The sequence below is a fragment of the Lytechinus variegatus genome, chromosome 12 (assembly GCF_018143015.1).
Source record: "Lytechinus variegatus isolate NC3 chromosome 12, Lvar_3.0, whole genome shotgun sequence".
In the NCBI taxonomy this organism is placed as follows: Eukaryota; Metazoa; Echinodermata; class Echinoidea; order Temnopleuroida; family Toxopneustidae; genus Lytechinus; species Lytechinus variegatus.
This window is the reverse complement of record NC_054751.1, coordinates 28,885,647-28,907,577: the sequence shown is the minus strand read 5'-3', so window position 1 is coordinate 28,907,577 and position 21,931 is coordinate 28,885,647. Positions and strand designations below refer to the sequence as shown.

At 37.6% G+C, this 21,931-nt stretch overlaps 1 protein-coding gene across 1 annotated transcript in view; it reads right to left on the bottom strand.

Annotated features, from left to right (window-relative positions):
• LOC121425452 (protein SpAN-like) overlaps positions 1-13,409 on the bottom strand; it is a 54,263-nt gene extending 40,854 nt beyond the window's left edge. Inside the window, exons 1-3 of the mRNA XM_041621511.1 lie at positions 13,064-13,409; positions 9,279-9,561; positions 1,931-2,075 (exon numbers count right to left, since the gene is read on the bottom strand). Coding sequence (XP_041477445.1) covers positions 1,931-2,075; positions 9,279-9,561; positions 13,064-13,189 — 554 coding nt within the window. The 5' untranslated portion in view covers positions 13,190-13,409. The remainder of the gene's footprint in view (positions 1-1,930; positions 2,076-9,278; positions 9,562-13,063) is intronic.
• Positions 13,410-21,931: the final 8,522 nt, after the last annotated feature.

Genomic DNA, 21,931 nt, shown 5'->3' with positions numbered 1-21,931 from the left:
TTTTTTGGGGGGGGGGCAAAGCCAAAAAGGGTCCACTTATATGCCAAAACGGGCATTTTTGTGCAAACGGATATTTTCACCATGAGATTCTCATCTGTGTGAAGAAGTTGTGTGTTTTGTAGTAATTGAATTGCATTGAAATTGGAATACTTTATAGACTGAGGAATTATGTAACAAAGAGAATCTTAGCGATGTTATACAACTCATTTATTTTACCACATATAACGTATGTTCTGGAAGTTTGGGATGGGACGTGCAAAACAACCCTGAACCCTATATTATTCAAAAACGAAAAGCTAGAATAATGACATTCAACCATCATACTTATCACTCTGCTCCTTTATTCATGATCTATTCTCGATATTTTCAAACAATACCACTATTTGATAGGGGTATTTATGCACGATTTGATTAATAATCGGTTGCCGCATAGTTTTAATTATTTTTCATTTATAGACCATCCTTACAATACAAGAAATAGAGAAAAGTGAAATGTTAATCTTGACAAAAATAATACAAATTTTGGGGAAAAAATCATTTTCTGGTCCTACTTTATGGCATCATCTACCAAGTAATATTAGAAACAACCCCAGTTGTAAGATATTTAGCAAATCGTCAAAATTAATGCTACTGGAATAATTAATTTGGTATGGTAAAAATACTGCCTAAAAAATGATTCTACATAAAATTTTGTGAATAATTAAGATATTTTTTTCTTGTAAATAGTATAAATATGTTCACTGAAAATGATCGAAATTTGTACTGAATTTGATGTACAATATTGAGATTTAGTTAAATTTATTGTTTAAACTATGATAATGACATTTGGGGCTAACCTCGATTAGCATCTTGCTATTATGTTACCTCCAATTACCAAATGTTTTGTTTATATGTGATGTACTATTTCTTGTAAGTGTACCTGACAGTGATATTTGGTAATAAATTCAATTCAATTATTACTGTGAAATGGCATCCTTGTGAGATGTTGCGAGCGAATCACGAGCTCAAACATTTGGAAATCTCATGTAGGCCTAAAAAGACATAATGATAATATTGGTATTATTTACCCAGAAAGCCACTTCAGAAAACTGTTCTCCCAGCGAGCCCTGCTATTATTAACCCGGCTTTAGCGGGGCTGCCTATCTAGGCGCCCAAAGGAAGGCATTTAACGAATTTCTTCCTTCTGGGTAGCCATTCACCTCACCTGGGTTGAGTGCAGCACAATGTGGATAAAATTCTTGCTGAAAGAAACTACGCCTTGGCTGGGATTCGAACATATACGACCCTCTGTTTCATATTCAGAAGACTAACCCACTGGGCCACAACACCCCACATAACAGGTAAACATTCCGGGCTTTTTTTTTGTAATCATGAAAAAAAGGATTAATATTGTTAACACTAGGCGTAACGATCAATAAAATGTTATTAACATTCATACTCTTTTTATATCCTACATAAATTAATTCCTGTATGCTGATTGGTTTAAATAGCAGGAACCTCATTTTGTTATCGGACTCACGAACCATCGGAATTACGAACCTTGGGAATAACGAATCTTCGGAATATTCGAACCTTCGGACAAACGAACCTTCAGAATTACGAACCTCATTTTGTTTTCGGACTAACGAATCTTCGGAATATCCGAACCTTCGGAATAACGAATCTTCGGAATATCCGAACATTCGGAATAACGAAGCTTCGCAATTACGAATGTATGCGGTTCTGACCCCCGCCATTTTTTTCCAAAACCGTGTAAAAAACGTAACCCCCCCCCAAAAAAAAGTCCGATTTTGATAAAATTATCAATGTTCAATATGTTAAAATCGTTTTTTGTTCAGCCTGGAGAACCCCTTATATCTTGGAAGATCAACGTTTTTGTTGAATGAGCTACCTTGGTGAAATATAAATAAAAGATAAATTTTACTCTTACACGAGGGGATCCTGCTGGAAAGACGCTCTGGAGTCATGTCCAAGAAGTGCAGGCGTTGATGAAGGATTGTATTCTATAAATTGAACACATGAGACGTTCGATATGTACTCCATGGTCTCGTTGATTGTCTTTCGAAGCGAGTCAGCTGTTGAGATTATTAGGGAATAAAATTTCGGTTAATATTCAAATGATGGTAACCGCACAATGAATGGACGAAAAATATAACCATATATGAATACGGTTGTACATATGGGCAGCTAAAGGGCCGAAATAGCATGGAAAAAAAAACCAGAACAACATGATAAACACAGATGGAGATATAAGTAACTATAATTTGCCGGAATTAATAAAAAAAAGATATATCAATTGAATTGATTACAATGACTACAAAACTTGCTTCATGTGATTAGATGTAAATCTAACAAAATCAGCAAGCGCTTGGCACTCGCATTAGATGACTATGGTGAGATATGTAACTCTTAATGGATTCCTAACATATACTGTAGTCCTTAAAATGTCCCTGTTTAGAGGTCAAGATCTACAAAAATTTCAGCTCGCGCTTTGCGCTCGCATTATTTGTTCAGCGAGACAGGTAGGTATCATGATTACAAAAAATTGCTTATAATGACCCTGTTTAAATCTGAATATTAAAAATTGGCAGCTCGTGCATTATCTAATCAGTGAGATACCAATTCGTTTAATTTAACTGTTCTTAAAAATGTCTCTATTAGGTCAGTATACTTGGCAACTGAGCGCGCTTAGTGTGTTTATTAAGTGACTAAAAATGAATCGAGCCGCAGATACAAGGACAAACTAAAAACTAATAAGTTCAGCCAGGACTTTGAAAGAGTAGGAAATATAAAAAAAATAACCACATGAATTAGAATTAATTCAAAAATACAAACAACCAAAAAATCAAATGAAATATCTCGCGAAAACAGCTTGTCAGAAATGCATAACCTGGAAAGAGTTCAGAAGTATGGAAGAGGCAAGAAATATGAAACATGAGGAGGTCCGACAATGGATCAGATGCATAAAAAGTACAATTATTTCTAGGCTTTTGCCTGATTCCGTATGCAAGAAAATGAGCGAGCCAATGCTTTTGCTAGTAGGTTCAAGCAATCGCTGACTGCTAACATTACCTTGACGACTAAGCTTTTGCTAAAAGGCGTATGCAGAAAGCGAACATTTCGCTTGCGCGTTTAAGCACTTGCTTGGATTTTTTTCCAAGCTCTGTAAGAGCAGGGGTCCGTTGCATAAAACTTTTTACCTGAGAAAACTCAGGTTGTTTTTACCGGAGTTTTTGCACTGTGTTAAAGTCAATGGCAGAAATCAGACTGACCTTAGTTTTCAGTTTTTACCAGAGTTTTCTATGGTAAAAAGTTTTATGCAACAGGCCCCAGATTGAGCGTTTGCTTGATCAGGGGTCCGTTGCAGAAAGAGTTGCGTTTAAACGCAAGTCAAAAAATCAATCGCAAGCCCGAAATGCGTGCTGTTGATTGGTTGAAAATCAAGTTGCGCGTGATTTTTAGAGTTGCGTTTGATTGCAACTCATTCTGCAACGGGCCCCAGAGCGTTTTTTTATGTTTATGCATCCGAGAGAGAACCCTTACGTATACAGTGGCCTAAATGTACAGCTTTTCTTCCCAATAAGTGCAAATCAAAGGCCAAATATATAAATCTATCAAAAAGAAACAAGTTAGTTTGACACCAAGATTTGATATGAAAGAAGTGGTGAATTTTTAATGCCACACCTTTGCCTTTTCTGTGAGTCGTGTTCGCACCAGCCTGACATCGATATTGTTCAAACTGCTAGTAATTGCTTTCTGAAGGCAAGAAAAGGGTTCAAGCACTAGCAATAATGCATGTGAAATAAGCTGAATTAAGCATTGGGTTAGATGCATAAAAAATAGCAATTGCTTTTGTTAGGCTTTTGCTTGGATTTTGCTTGATTATGTATGCATAAGAACGAACAAGCAGATGCTTTTGCTAGTGAGCTTAAGCAATGGCTAACTGCCTGCTAGCATTTGCTTTACGATAAAGACATTGCTAAAAGGTGTAGGCAAAATGTGAACATTTCGCTTGTGCGTTGAAGCACTTGCTTGGGTCTTTCAAGCTCCGTCAGAGCAGCTTGAGCATTTTGTTTGATCAGGGCGTTCGCGATTTTTTGTCCTATTTATGCACCTGAGAGAGAACCAATGGTGTACCGAAGCCAACATGTACATGCTTTCTTCCTAATAAGTGCAAATCAAATGCCAAATATTTAAATTTATCAAAAAGAAACGAGTTAGTTTGACATCATTGTTACAATACTGCAACATATAACAATGAAAATTTAGTTTAAAATTTTGATATTCTTTTTTTATTGCAGGAAATATAACAAACATAAACTAACAAAACATAATGAATATTAATCCCACATCTCTTGAAGTGTCAGATGTGCAATCCAAAGTTATGATAGTATATCCAAAGAAAATCTAAGTCAGTTGGCGAAGATTCCTTTATTTGAGTTCACAACGATGGCGATGATTGAAATTGATGTTGAAACACGATGAATAAGAGGAGTCACTCTAACGAGCTGAAATGTCTGTGAAGACGATATTGATGACGATTAACAGTCAATTTCAGCAATCCATGTGTTGAAAAGCGTTCATTAAAACATGTTGATGATCTCGATGAGAACTGAGAATTCCTCTCTCAAAATAACTGCAAACAGTTCATTGATGGTGTGCAAATAATTCCACAGAAGATAAACGTTGTATTCCAGTTGGAAATAAAGTCTGCTTTGACATAAGGTCTGGCGTGAAACTCTGAGTTCCGATCTGATGTGATAATGTCCTTGAAGAAACTGCCAGCTTATATACAAATTATTCACTATTCTGGAAGCTCCTAGTATTGTCTACAAAAAGAACATTCTGCCAATTTCTAGAGCAGTCTAATTTTAGAACATTCTTGAATGACCTCAGTGGAATTAACAATGTAAACAAAATCATCATCATCATCTGGTATAAGGGAGTGAGGTAAACCTGTAGATCTCCCGGTCGTCAACGAAGTCATAATGGATAACAAATTGCAAAACTGATACATGATGCGTGTGTGCGTGGATGTCGTCATGGTACGTACAACTGTTTGCTTTGCCAAAGTTTATCCAAGTCATTTTTGAAAGCGACAATATTACGTGCAGATATAAGTGATTCAGGCAAGGCATTCCAAGAAGTAATAATACGTATGCTGAAGTAACTACTTCTAACATTAAGTCTCCGATGTGTGCTAAAAAGCTTCAAAGAGTGACCACGAGTTGTACCATAAAGAGACCAAAGGCTCGTTTCATGATCCCTAGCATCTGGTTAGCCTTCTGTACCTTTGCTGCTATGTGCTTATGGAAAGTCAGATTATTATTAACAATGACATCAAGGTCTTTTCAGAGTCCACATTCTCAAGACGTCTGTTTTCCATCATCAGGTGTGTTGAGGATTATTGTAGCCAAGATGTTGGGTCTTGCATTTTTGAGAGTTTAAAGGAAGTTGCCAAAGTGAAGACCAGGTAGAAATGTTATCTAAATCCTCTTGTAATTCACGGCAAGAATTTTGGCAGTTGATGGATGTAAAAACTTTAGCATCATCTGCATTCATCTGAGTTCGACAAGAAGTAATGTCAGGCAAGTCATTCACAAACAAGACAAAAAGGGTCGGACCGAGCACGCTGCCCTGCGGAATTCCGCTGATGACAGTAGACCAGTCTGAATAACATCCATCGATTGAAACTCTCTGAACATGTGCGTTAAAAAATCTTGAATCCAAGAAAGAAGAGGGCCATCGATACCATATGAAGTAATGTTATTCAACAGTCTAACATGTGGCACAGAGCCGAAAGCTTTTTTGCAGTCTAAATACACTACATAAACTGGATCTCCATTGTCCAAATACTGAGTCCAATCCTCGAGCTGTGTTAACAGTTGAGTTAAACATGACCCCCCTGGAACAAATCCATGTTGGGCGTCAGTGAATAGATAATGATCGCTCATATGATTAACAATGACATTACGTATAATAGACTCGAAAACTTTAACCACTACTGATGTCAAACTAATAGGGCGGTAATTTCCAGGGTCCTTTCTGCTGCCCTTTTTGTGTATCGCTGTAACATTAGCTGATTTCCAGTCAGAAGGAAGCACAGATTCATCAAAGGACATATTAAATATCAATGACAGAGGTGTGCACAGTTCACTTCCTAGCTCCTTCAAAATACGAGGGTGAATATTGTCAGGACCAGCGGATTTGGTAACATCCAAAGCAATAAGCTTCTTGCGAAAAATATCTGCTGTAATCAGTACATGATCCAAAACAACATAATCGTTCAGGCGATTTGGAATACATGGTAATTCAGACAAATCCTCTTCGATGAAAACTGAACTGAATTGTTCGTTAAGGATGTCAGCTTTCTCTTGAGCAGTGTACAAGTATAGTTGATCCGTCGGTCCGAGTGAGGTTAGACACCTTGGATCTCGTTTTGGTCTTACTGTTAACATATTTCCAAAATACTTTCGGATTCACCTTTGATTAAGATGCAACATGTTGTTCAAAGTCACTACAGAGTCGCCTGGTCATGGACCTTAATTGTCTCGTATACGCATATAAGGAATGTAGTCCCAAACACTATCAGAAGTCTGGTATTTCTGCATAGTCTGTGTTTCTTTTTTGACATAGAAACCGCGTTATGAGTAATGTCTTTTACCTGATCTTTTATAGGAATTTGTCTCTTAACTAATCCTATTGTCCTTTTCACTGCAGGCTGGCTTTAGTGTGTATCTTGGGACATTCCAGAAATAACAATGATTATTCAGTACTCACTATAATAGGCATGCCTAACAAAGCTTTACTGAGACATTCTGGAATATTCTTAATCATTATACTGTATGCTATGAATATCCTAAAGAGAAAATAACTAAATAAAATGAATGCAATTGCTCTTACATTTCTAGTTATTTACAACACCATGTCTGATAAAGAGATGTTAAGTAGTGGTCATACCGCCAGCAGATCTTTGCTGAAGCGGTTAAGGCAACGCCGTACACGCTCGGTCACCGCTAATGGTTCCTCCTACCGCTCCGAAAGTTTTGAGCTGCACAAAATATTGCGAGCGATGAGGAGCAGGCAATTTTCCGCTCCCGCAAAGTTCACCCCGCTCCAACAACACCCAGTCAAACTTTGGCACCGCTAGAAGCAATTTCGTGGACGCTTGGGTCCGCTACGCCAACGCACAAATCTTGAAAGCTTGACCACTGCTACGGTGATTAAACGTTGCACAAACTTTGGTAGAGCGGTTGCATGCGTTTTACGAGCGTACATGGGATTGCTGGAACAGTGTCGGGCGTTAAAGCAATTCATTGCGGTGATGAAATTTGGTTTTGAGTTATTATGGAGGTGTCACCGCTAAACCAACGCTCGCTACCGTAAAACCAACGCTAAAGCAACGCCGGCTTCAGCAGTACACCGATAGGGCAGCTAAGGCAACGCCCGTGTTTTCAGATTTTTTTTCCATTTTTCGCGCGGTAACGACCATTTTCGAAATTCCACCCCCTTTCTACCGTTCAAGGACCGCTCCAGCATAGTTCTGGCGGTGTGACCATTTCTTTGTATGAAAGAAGCGGTAATTTGCACTGCCATACCTTTGCGTTCAAGCCCTGCCTCTTTTTTGTCGGTCGCGTTTGCATCAGCGTGACGTCGCTATTGTTCAAACCGCTCGCTGTTGCTTTCTGAAGGCATGATCTTTTGCTTGGCTAGCCATTGCTTGAAGCAATTACTTGCCATCAATTGTTTCTTTTTATGCATCTGACCCAATGTTATGCAATTTGCCGTAACCATACGTCATTGCTAACAATAGCATCAGGAGTCTTCATACAATACTGCATCACTACCATTCGAACGTCATGGCTACATCTTTGTCAAAAATAATTTTGTATGTGAGGTGGTATTCTATGAAGACTTGCGATGCCATTGTAAGGGCTGGTCACACCGCCCGAGCGTTGTTGGAGCGGTCGTGGAGCGGTAGGGAGAGAGGGTCGAATTTCGCTCACAAAATTGGGGAAAAAATCGGGAAAAAAAACAGTCGAAATCGAAAATGGTGAACGGTAGCGAGCGGTGATGACTTTTATCTCTCCGCTCCACGACCGCTCCAACAACACTAAGGCGGTGTGACCAGGCCTTTAGTACGGCAAGTTGCATAGCATTGTGTATTAATATTTTTATTTCTGGTGATATCACTTAAGGCAAAAAGAGGATTTCAAGGAGGCGGGGCTTTAGCAGACTATAGACGAATGTAAGAAAACAAAAATATATGACGCAAATTTAAGCTTAGCAGGTATTGATTTGGTGAAGAGGATTGAGACTCATGTTTTTTTTTTTCATGTATTTGCGCGTCAAGGGATCCCAAATGATGGAAGCGTCATTTTTCAACATTCGCGTCATTGCGGAAAGGTCCAGCCGACCACCCCAACAAAATGTTGATTTGAATAAAAAGAGGAAATCCCAAATCAGATACAAAATAAGAAAGCTATGAAATTTTCAATTTCCGCTCAATTTCACAAAAGTTATAGGCATATCCTGGTCGGTATGCAAATAAGGGAACTGATGGCGTCAACTTCACTTGTATTTCATACTGAATTATATGTTTTCCTCATTTTCCTTTGGAATAAAGATTTAGGCCTCCCTGAGTATGTGGTATTAACCTTTTACCATTACAACAATTTATGGTTCCGTAAAGTTGGCCGTTAATGTCAAGTCTGTAAACAATGTAATATTGTTTAATAAACAATAAATAAATAAAAGAAATAGTGATGGACATCATTTACTTTCTCATTTTCGTATTACTGAGTTATGCCTATAATTCATACAAAATAAACGAAACTTCAAATTGACGTAACTTTTTTGTTTTACATCGGATTTTGATGAAATTTTCAGCGCTATGATTAATATTTCTCCTTTAATTAAAATAAATATGGAGTGGACTTGACCTTTAAAACGGTAATAGTTTATTATTGCTGGTCCGATCAATCATTCTGTTTATTCTATTTTTCTCCTTTCATACAGAGCATTTAATGACCAAATTTGTAGATTGGAGTAAACAGAAGAGGATACATTACATCACAAGTGCAGTCAAAATGAAATCTCCATTGGTATGGGATCAATTCCAACTTAGAAAAAAAAAGAAATAATATTTTTCTCATATATCTTATATTTTTCTCTAAAAACAGCTTTTTAATTTGCATTGGATCACCCTTTGGTTATTTTGCCCCTAACCTTTTTAATGTTTACATGCATCAATGTATGTTTTCAAAATGTACACTCACATACGCCTGACGTGATGACATACGGTATTGTTGCATTGGACCATTTAAACCTAGTGCCAAAACTCCTCCTGTTTCTGCCATGCCTGAAACCATTCTCGTTAGTACCCATCTCGACCATCATAGCATATTCTTCTTCCGCTTGACGAAGACCGCCCAATTCCAAGAAAGCGTCGCCGGGTGAATCTTGTTTCTCCTGTAACTCGCTGTCCTCTTCCAATTCGGCTAACATATTGTTAGGGCGCTGTAACACTGGATAATTTACGCCATCCCTGATTGACGAGCCCTGATATCATTAGATGGAAGAGCAATCAAAAGTTTGAAATGAACCCAAAAAAAAAAGATTTCAATCATTTCTGTTGCAGGTTATAGACAGTTGACCAGAAAGAGAGAAATGAACAATGTCTTGAAGATACGAAAAGCCTTTAGACGTTTCGGGCTGGCCCGTGATCTCCCGAACACTGCTTGCGGCAGGGGGGCGTTTCATGAAAGGACTTTTCGGAAGTTTTATCCGACAAATCCCATTTTATCCGACAGTTACCATAGTAACAGTGCCTCTCAGCCAATCAAAATCATGGAAAGATGTCAGATCTGACAACTTGTCGGATGAAAATATTGATGAACCGTTCCCCCGGAGCCGATTGCACAAAAGGGTCTTTGCAATGACCGTCTTTCGTGTCGCCCATTTGTTATGATGCGCCATGTGAAACGCATTTAAAAAAAATATCTCCAAACATATTTTATTCGTCCGTTATAATAAACACAATCTTTGTTTACAAAACCGGGTTATAAAATGATGTTATATATCTCATGACATCGTTTAAAAATTGATTTAGAAGCAAGCTAACGAATGTTACCCCGCTTCAGCGCATCCTTAAAAAAATGAGCGACACGAAAGACGGTCCTAATTGGAAAAAAAACACTTTCGTGGAATTGGCCCCGCCCGAAACGTGGTGTCTTTTCCCCTGCTCCTGCTCTACAGCTCCATTCGCCGCCGACCATGCCGACTAAAGCCAGTTATCTCTTATCTCTCCGACTCAACGAGTCTTCTATTCAAGCCTTTTACTCAAGAATCTCACCCGGCCTACTACTCAAACTTTCCACTCCTTTTAATTGCTTTAACTACACCCATTCCCTGGTACCGTGGTGTAGTGGTTCTGACTCTCGCCTTGTAAACAGAGGGTCGTGTGTTCGAATCCCGTCGCGGTCTAGCGTCCTTTGGCAATGCATTAATCCACACTTTGCCACTCTAGAGTCTAGACCCAGGTGCTAAATGGGTACCCGGTAGGTTGCGAAAGATATTGTATGTTTGATTTTGCCAGCGCTATAATGAGGCTGCGATGAATGCAAAGAATGTCCACAGTGAGTGGAAATTGTGCACCTTTCGTGCGTCCAACTGGTATTATACTGGATCAATTACCACACGCGTTTGGTGTATTTCATATCATGATCAGTGAAGTGTGGTAGAAATGATAATTAGTAAATTAATTTTTCTCATAGTTATTTGAAATATACATTGTAAAATTACACACAAAATAGTTCGCACACTTATTTAGAATGTAAAAAAAAATGAGTGCCATGACTTGAATATTTTATTCTAAATTAAAATTATCTAAAATGTTTCTATAAAGTACATGCATGTATCATACACTTATTGAATTAGTTGTAGGAATATTGAATATAGTCCTTAGACAGAGCTGCCAACCAGAAAAAGAACATTTCAGTATTTTCAAAGCTGAAAATCAGTATTTCGGTGAGGAAATCAGTATTTTCAAAGAATACCGTAGGACCACATGTAAAGCTGAAACTTAAGAAATCAGTATTTTACATGAAACTATCAGTATTCTTCTCATTTTCAGAACTAAATACTGAAAATCGGAACTACCCGGCAGCTCTGCTTAGAATAATACATTTACAATGTAGTATGTATCCATTTATTTTGAAGAGTCATACAGCAATATGTAAAGGGTGCCACACCCGATTAGCATGCAGCTATTGATATTTTGTGGTCTCCTACCAACGATATTATTTTCTTGTTTGTACATCAATACCATTGCCTTTGTATATACATTTTTTTTGTAATAAAGTTTCAACTTCAAAAGAAAAAGCATGACACAATGATCGCTACACATAAGTCTACACAACAGAGTGTTGTAGAGAATAGAGAACATTCTACATGTTGCGTCTATCGTGAAAAGGCAATGGAAGAGAGGTGCGGAAAAAAATACCACTGAAGGTGATTGAAAAGCCTACCCGTCCTGTACTATTACCATGTCAATGTAGTTTCCAACACATACAGAACATATTAGTTCTTACAAACAGTTCTGATATTTTTTTCTGGTTTGATTGTCAAAACTTTCCATCATGCGCTGATTTCATTAGGGAGATAAAAATCGTCCTTTATTTTTACAAACAATCATTAAAATGTCTCATTTTAGTTGAGGATACACGACTTTACACGTATAAAAAAAAACAGCTCGCGCTTCGCGCTAGCATTATGCCGACGGGATTGTTTCCGTTTCATAAATGGTCCTTGAAATGTACCCATTTCTGGTAAGTATATCAAAAATTTCAGCTCACTCCTCGAGCTTACATTAATTGCTTCACTTAGAAACGGATCGTGGCATTACTTCTCCTTAGAAACATTTCCGGACTTCAGATCTAATTATTAATGTTCAGCTCGTGCTTCGCGCTCGCATTAATTGATGTGCATCATGTTAAAGATTACACAAAAATATTTAGAATATTCAGTCTTAGGATCTTAATGTTGAAAAAGTAGGTTCGCGCTTCGCCCTCGCATTAGGTTGATTTAATTCATGAAATACCTATCATCTGTATGAATTCCTCTCAAAAACTCACTTTTTTCAGCAGATGTGTAGTAATTAGCTTAACTGAATACCTGCGCCTATGGAATGTTTTAAATGATATGTGGCGCACAATAAATGCCGTAGATAATCATATTAAACTGAACGAGAAAATTTCGATTGAAAAGTTAAAGCTTTTTTACAGCACTTCACGACATGAATGGGAAATACTACTAATAATAACGGTATATTCACCCTGGGTAGCCACTTCAGTTCCGAAAATATAGTCCCAGCTATAGGCTAGCGATTTCGGTGCACACAGCTTTTTGAGGAATTATTTTCTGCCGGTATATTACCTCACCTGGGTTGAGTGCAGCACAGTGTAGATAAATTTCTTGCTCAAGGAAAACCGTCACGGCTAGGATTCATAACACGACCCTCTGTTTGAAAGGCGAAAGTCAGAACCACTAGACCAAGACGCGCGCCCACATACTGGAACACTGCATTATTCAATACGCGCATATAGGGCCTGCATATACTACCATATATTATATTGATTTGTTTTCTTCTTTTTGTGCTATATAATTTTTGTGAGTAGGTTTGAGGGATTTTTTTGGGGGGAGGGGGGTTCAGTCCCAAAGCCCTCTCCTAGAACAGCTTCTGGGGGGTGGCCTATATAACCACACCACGCGCGCACACACACACTCATTTCAAGACAGAAACATTATTTTAAATATTGAATGGGAAATAAATGCTGTTAAAGCGCTTGGTTTTGCCGACCTTTGCTTCTAAAAACGAATTTTTTCTTTCGTGAATGGGACTTCGATGTCATTAACGAAATGTCATAGATGATAATGTTATGTCATGTTTATGTACCCACCGTACCCACGTATCTCACACAAACTTATGAATTTTCATCTCAATGTATTGCTATCACAAGGCCCCGGAGTGTTTGATCAAGGTTATTGGGTAACGATCTCTTACTCGTTCGTCGTCATCGACGGGATCGTGGTCCTTGGCATCACCGAGAGGCTCGGCATCGGCACACCTCGTAAATTCGACAACAGCAAGACAGATTAGCAGTATTGAGCCCTTGTAAACCCTCCTCATTATGATTCGATTTGGTGGGTGGCAAAATAGAATTCCTCCAAATTAGGGCCACGTTTCCCTTTTCTGCCTTTGCGAGGATGAGCAAGATCGAACCAAATTATCTGCGGCGTGGAACCAGCATCCAACTAGCTAGCGAAAAAGAGAAATATGTCGCTCATTCTATTTTACACGAAATTCCATTTTCTACGGCGCGGGGCGTAGACGGCTACAAACTAGTGATTATATTTGTTGTTGGTATTTGCGTTTTATGCGTTATTCAAAATCTTACCGAAACGAAGAGGGGCAAAATGACCTCTTTTGAAAAAAAAATCGAATTAGGTCTCAATCAGTGAGACGTGTCATTGAATAAAGGTGGACATTCCGCGATTTCTATGCGTCCATGCGTTCTTCGTATGTAATAATAAAAATAGTAATAATAATAATCCGCTTTTATATAGCGCTCAATAATATGAACGAAGCCTCTAAGCGCTTTACATATATGCTATTACCCCGGTCATCGGATCCTTGCTTGCCCGCATAAAATGTATACACTGTCTCCACTCCCTGGGTAGCATTTCAACAAGAGTTTCAAGACTCAATTGCTAGGCATACATAGTTTTTCACATCCTACCGGGTACCCATTTAACACCTGGGTGGAGAGTGGAAAATTGTGGATTGACGCCTTGCCAAAGTACATTAGGTCATGTGGGAATCAAACACACGAGAACAGCTATACCACGACGCTTCCATGAGGTTTATATGGTTTCGTCATCTGATGACAATCAAGCAAGGTCGGCCTTTCTCTACATGTATATAGTTCATTTCTGGAGGCAATTGTAGAGCAAAGGTTTTCAAACGCAAGTTTCGAATGTAAACACCACTTGGCCTGTTATTTAAAAATATAAATTTTCCATAATATTACTAGTACTTGTTTCACAAACCATCACACAGCAAGCCATACATACCATGCTTTGACCAAGGGTAGCATGCTGAATTACAATTACAATTTTTTTAATAAGTCCCTCATTTTCATGTTCACATGCTAACTGTAATGTATAATTTGTCTAATCATCAAAATGTATCTGGAACAAAAAGAATTGTATACATTCCATCTATTTCCTACGAATTTGCTAAGTAATTATTGAAGTATTCTTATGACACTTACTCTGTTTTGTACATTCATACATATGTATATATGTTTGTTATGTTTATTATCAGAAAATGGAATTGAAATAAACTGAACTGAACTGAAATTTGAATCCATTAATTAGATGTAAGGACCCCACATGAAATAATAGGTCCGTATTCCAAATGTGATGTACAAATGTCGCGATTTAGTTTAAATTATTGTTTAAACTATTATTTGGGGCTAACCTCGATTAGCATTTTGCTTTTAAATTAGCTCCATTTACCAAATGATATTGTGCATAGTACGGTTTCATACAATGTAGGCCTATTACTTGACATCAGTGACACCAGAAAAGGGACACTCAACCGGCTCATTTTGAAAATAAATCGGCATTTGTGAAGACATCTCCTGAGGAATCAAATCACCGCCTGAAACAGTAAAATAACCCTAATCTTTCCTCCAGACAAAATATAGTTCCAAAGTTGGTGATTTTTCTTCTGGATCTGAGAAAGGGAAGTATATATATGAATTAGTTACCCTCCATAGAATCAGTGATAGATGAACAATCATATTTATACACTTTGTCAATCAGCTATATCAAAATAACAAAAATTGAGAATTGGGTTGCGGCTCGAATGAATATCATTTGCCTGCCAGTTGTAATTAGGCCCGTGTGACCTAATAACTACTATATAATTTAATATTTTAAATTACTGTATGTTATAACCACTGGAAGTGGGGCAAAAGGCGTATTGCCAGTTATTCAGTTAACTATTTCTACCCCTGGCAATCCAGTGGTTAATTTCTATTTTTGTTCATTCTTTGATATCTGAATTGTATGTTTTCTTTATGTTCTCTTCATTTTGCTAAATAAATAATAATAATACTCACAATACCAGATTCATAAGTGGGCCTAGTATTTTGTAGTATTATTGTTCATAACGCACGTTTTGCTAGCACTGGTATACGGTACATGAAATTTTCCGCAAATCTTCGTTGAAACCGTTTTATTTCATTGATTTCAACACTCTAAAAATGAAATGCTAATTTAGAACTTACAAAGCTTGTATAGTGACTGCGCTTCAGAGTGCTGATTTTAATTGAAGTTTAAAAAAGAAAAATCAGCACTCCGAAGTGCAGTCACTATCATGACTATAAAGGTTGTTTTAGCATTTCATTTTTTTTAGAGTGAATGTGAATTTGTATGGGTGGCAAAGAGAAGTCATAAACTTTTCTTCTGTGGTATTCTAAACAAAAGTAATCGTTTTTCTAAATAAAAGTAATCGTTTATTCCAAACGATGAAAGCTTGAAAATAATGATATGGAACATATTGATGTGATTCATTAGATTATAGGTTTTCCCGTCCAATTTCATCAAAACACTTCTTCGGCTACTTTAATTTGATCGTTCTTTATACATATTTAAATGAGATAACCATGAAATCGTATGCCAATGAAATTAAATTGAATTAAGTCTTTGGCCATTTAAATGCTAATCTTATAGGTCATTAAAATTAGTTGCAAATTGAATTATTACATCATTAATTCGGTTGAAATTGTGACGAAATTGGACGGGAAAACCTATAGTCGATATAATTATTTGTGATGAATATGAAGCCCAGATCATAAAAATTCCTCATGGTTTGTTCGATTTATTCAGCTCAGTAATTTTTCATTGACCTGGAACCACATAGACCTACTCCTACGAGCTATAAAAAAAAATTGTTCAGTTGATAATAATAACCATAATGACCGAGACCAACAATCATTGTCATGCTCTTTGGGCGTGAGCTAGAGTGTATTCAGTTCCAACCTATTTCAAATGTCCTTGACTTTGTTCTATTCATTTAGACAATTTTTCCCCCATAATCAAATACTCCATTATTTTGCTCCTGTACAGTGTTTGTTCATACAATTCGCCGCAATTCGAAATATTATTTGCGCTGTGTTAAAGGGTTACCTTTTTTATTAAAATAATTTATTGTGGAATATTGTGGAGACTATACCATTCCCTTAATTTTTTATTGCAATCCGGCCTTATTATATACGCATTTTGAATATCGATATTGTAATGAAATATTGGATTCTAGAGTACTAAGATTATGCTATTTTTAAGAGATGTGATTTTCATTGTCACTAATATAAAAGTTGCCCCTCATTTTTTTTTTTGGGGGGGGAGGATACGCAGTACATTAGAACATGTAGAAAGAAATGCCCGTTCTTACCTCAAAAGCTATTGTTTCTACTGTTTAAATTCATTCACCTCTCTGACATGCCAGATGAATTTGCAGCATTGGATTTTCTTCTTTTTTTTTGGGGGGGGGGCGGATTATGAAGTGCCACCTGTGAAGAATGAAGACGATATTTTGCATTGATTATATAGACAGGAATTACAATTAAGTTGATATGGTTGTAATGACCAAGACCAAATCACAAGCTAGGTTCAGTCCCTTTCTTACCTGTTGAGGTCACATAAAATGATCAAGTGATAATAAAATGCTAGAGTTTTTGTTCACTCTTTCATGAGATATACAAAATAGTGTGTGTAGAGCCCCGCCCCGCACTGCACTGTGATGGACAACCTTTGATTGAACGATTTTTTTCCATCTCCATTTTATACCAATGTTTTCCAATAAAAAAATCATCAAACTCGAAGTCTGTAATTACATGTGAACTAGACTATTGTTTGTTTTCTAGATTGATATATAACCATTGATGTATTTACAAAGTACCTCTCCTTCTTTTTCGATCAGTGACCTCATAAACCAATTACCAACCCCAGACCATCCTATCTCGTTATTTAAAGTACACACTTCTAGGACAAAAGTAAGTTTACCAGAATTTTTCCTGTGCAATCCCAGATCTTTAAATAATAAGTTCGATGAGTTCAGGGGAACTGTGATTGATGGTAACTTTGATCTTGTAGCGGTAACTGAGACACGGTATAAGGCTGACATGCCACTAGACTATGTATCCATCCCTAATTATACTGTGCATTCAAAGTCAGGGACATCGCGTATTGGAGGTGACATAGCAATTTATTCTAAAGATTCGATGAACACGGTAGCTGCAACAGAAATCCAGGTCCCAGCTCAGCTTGAGGTCATTTGGGTTGAGAGCAGACCACTTCGCCTACTGCGCTCAATATCATTGCTGATCAGTTGATTGAGCACATGCAAACGTCAATTGATACCATTTTATCGAGGAACTTCGATGCGGCAATAGTTATTCTTGGGGACTTCAATCAATTGAATTTGGAGCAATTGCTTAATGACACAAAATTCATCCAGATTGTAGAAAAAGCAACTCAGGGCAAAACATTCTTGACAAGATTTTGACCAACATACCGTCGTACTTGAATCCGGAGATACGCGCCCCAATAGGTAATAGTGATCATTCAACCATTTTATGGAAATCACGTGATCGGCGACCTACTCCGAATGTGACACCAGTGCGCACAACACGCCCTCTTCCGGATAGCTGTATTCGTTCGTTCGGTAGATGGGCAATGGATCATGATTGGTCAGAAGTTTACCAGGCTGATGACGTCAACCGGAAGTGTGATGCTTTCTATGCTACACTCCACAGTGCTATTGATATGCATTTTCCTATTCGCCGTGTCAAATGCCCTGTGTCTGATAAACCTTGGATATTGCCAGAGATTAAATCCATGATGTGAAAGACAATCTGCTTTTCATCGTGACAATGTTGAGTTGTTCAAACATTGGCAGCGCAAAATTTCGTTGGCCATTAAAGACGCAAAGCGGGAGTTCTATCCTTCAAGAATTGAACACCTGAAGAAAGAGGACCCGTCCGGCTGGTACAGAGGGATTAAGTCAATGACCTCCGGTAGTCCACAACACTGTCATTTCAGTCCCGGAAGTCGATCCTAGTGACCACGTAAGCATATAGCCGACAGAATCAACGGACACTTTGCTGGGATGGCTCAGGATACTCTGTAGAGAGAATTTACCAGCTAACTTACCTGCAGGCCCTTGTCCTTCAGTGCAACTATGGGAGGTACTTCGTTAGCTGAAGTCTATCAGTACAACGCGTGCTGGTGGCCCTGATGGGATTCCCGCTCTGGTGATTAAAGACTTTGCTTTGGAGCTTTGCGGACCATTAAGCCACATTCTGAATTCATCTTACGCTGAAGGAGTTGTGCCATCAGTACCAAAAGCGAAACCTGCCAATGTTAACAACCTTCGCCCGATTTCACCCACATACCAATTTGCTAAAGTGGCAGAATCCGTCGTCGCCATGTGGATCATGCGCGATATGCAGTCTACGATGGACCCGCTGCAGTTCGAAACACCAAGGGACTGTCCACTGTCCATTGTTTAGTTGACATTGCCCACCATTTGTATTTACACGCGGACCGACCCAGGACATCTTCACCACTCATTCTTACAAATTTCAGCAAAGCGTTTGATCGCGTAAACCATAATGTCGCCATCGAGGATATTTTGCTGAAGATGAGTGTAAATCCGCAATACGTTGATTGGATCGCTGATTTTCTGTATGAAAGGAAACAGTGCGTCAGATACAACCCAAGCACCTCCGACTGGATTGATCTGAATGCGGGAATTCCACAAGGGACCAAGCTTGGACCCATGATTTTCCTCGCTCTGATCAATAGTGCCTGTTTGGATGTCGACAACAATGTGAGGAGATACAAATATGTTGATGACTTAACACTGCTAGAGTCTCGCGAACACAATCAGCAATCGCAGCTTTAGGGAGTCGTTGATTCTCTCTAGGCCTTTTCAGCTTCTAGGTACATGAAGCTGAATCCCTCGAAATGCTTAAAGATGGAAATATGCTTCATGAAACGACCGCCTCAAGTTCCAATGGTACAGATAGAGGATGAATCGATCACTCAGAAAAAATGTGTTAAATTACTCGGCATTCACATCTAAGCTGATCTAAAGTGGGATAAGCAGGTTGGTGAGATGCTGAGAAACGCAAAAGGTAAGCTCTACAACTGAGGATTTTTGAAACACCACGGCGTACCAGCGAGAGATCTTCTGACAGTCTTCAATAGCTTTGTAAGACCGACACTGGAGTATACTGTACCAGTGTGAAACGCTGGTCTTACAAAAGATCAGGTAAGAAGGATTGAGAGCATCCAGAAAAGAGCCATGAAGATAATAATGGGCTCTCATTATTCTACCTATGAGAGCGCTCTTCTAAACTATGTTGTGGCTACCCTGGCTGATCGACGTTATAAACTGTGCAAAGACTTGCAACTAAACTGGTTGATTCAGCCACTTCTTTCCAACTGCTCCCGAAAGAGGATCAGCTATGAGGCTCCGAAGGAAAGTGAAGGTACCGGAGATAAGATTTAGGACAAATAGACTTCGGGATAGCCCGGTACCCTACTTGATCAAGTTGATTAATGAATCGTGATGACCAATAAGACATTGCCTATTTTTATGTATATATTGTATATTCATATTTTAGTATCTGTAAAATATTCATATGACATTCATTTAATATGCATTCTGTGGTTTGGTTAAGTTATGAAATTAAGAATGACTTCCAATTATGATTAAATAACTTCAAAGAATGAATCGAATTTCTTTACAATTGAAATTTTGAAAATTTTCAATCTCATTAATATTGTATTATATATCTTCTTAATGTATTAATTATCTCTATATTATATTGTACATAAACATTCAATTAATTTGCATTTTGAAATTTGGCTCTAAGATAAGTTTTAAAATTAAAAATGAATTTCCAAAGTAACTTCAATCAATCGAATGCCTTCACAATTAAGATTATATTTATTGCAATCTCATTCTTGTACTATATCTACTTAATAATTATATCAATCATAAACGGCCCAATTCGCAAACTGATCGATGCATTATTTACTAGCTAATCGCAGTTATTCACAAATTTGCAAGTTTCTCAAAGTCTCATTAAAATAATTTCTAGTTAATATTATTTCATTATTGTCGCTATTTCAAATTTTGTTTAATACATTCAATTAACTACTTTTCAAAATCAATATCTATTTTATATTTATCAATTAACCTCTACTTTAATTCAGTTTCAATTCAATTCAATATCTGCTACTTTACAGTCATATAATTGCAATTATTGATGCATCAACGATTATAGTTACCTTTGCAATTATTAATGAATTTGCATTTTAATCATACTATTAGGTATTTCTATTCAACAATACTTGCGCTTATCAATTATTATTCATTTCAATGATATGTATTCCATTTTTGATGTATTGATTTATTTTGATTTAAATGTTAAGGCATTACAATTCGGCTTGGTCGCCACGATGTATAAGTTTTTATCAAAACCATTTATCTATCTATCTTCTCTACAAGCTTTTGCTTTTCTTGGCAAGTCCCTCCGTTCATTTCTTATTTCTTTTCATTTATAAAATTACTGCAACAAATTGTAGTTTTGTTTAATTTGTATTTAACATTTGTTAAGAAATTTCATTGATTTGTCTGTATTATCGATTATATTATATATGTTTCGTTACTTTGATTATATTTTGAAAAAAAATGTTGAACGGAAATATATAAATCTAAATCTAAATGTATTTCCAAGTTAGATTATCACATATTAAGATTAAAATTGTAATGTTATGATCTTACGTCGGTATGGCGTTGCCTCCAAATTACTTAGGTTGTTTGACCCAGCTCTATAACTCAGCCAGCATCTTGTAGAATGTGCACACATATCATCAGATAAAGAATTAGAAAGAATCACCAGAAGACATTATAAGCACCCTGGATGTGACGTTTCTAAATGTGAAGAACACCTTGTGGTACTTAAAGAAATGATGAGTTGATTGGTATATCGAGAGAACACGTTTTTCAGCTGATCAATTACAACTCACCTCCTCCTCAAAGCATGTCAATGACAACATTGCTTTGAAAGTAATGTAAGCCTTAATTATGACATAATAAACAAAAATATTGGAAGTACTAGCAGTATTTTGAATTACATTAAAATTTTGAATGTCGACAATATACTTACCTTTCTCCGATACTTCTCCTTTTCCTGGTGAGAGAGATGGCAGAAGAAAGGAGATGTCTGAGGGAAGACCAGGCCGAAGTCAATGAGCACCGCCTCCCACCGACCCATCTAGGTCTTCCTTAGCAGGCATTAGTCCTCCGTGAGGTCGTTCATGACGTATCCCATCCCATAAAGCTGGCCGAGAGAGATGGTGATGTCGAAAGCTAGCTGATACCTGAAAGAAAGCAAAAGAGAACGACGGTAATCTTCCATTTGGACTGAATGTGGACGAATAAAAAAATGATACTAAATTCTATAGAGATTCCAGAGATATATATCTAAACCTACGTTTACTGCTATGCATTCCAGAAAGTGCTAAACGATCCTAAAGATGTATTTACCTACCATGTTGATTTTTAGTATTCATGTTTCTTTTGAAATTTGTATTTCGTTGTTAAAATGAAATACGTACTTCTTTGGCACTCAACACTTAGTAGCTCTCGCGCCAAACTCCAAGACTCTCCGGTGGTCGAGTCACCGACGAACTCCATAGCCAGGCCAACGTAGCCCAGGCTTGTCTCGAGGCAGCCCAAGTAGCTTGGGAAACGGTCGTTATGTCCTATGATGTCAAGGAGGCCAGC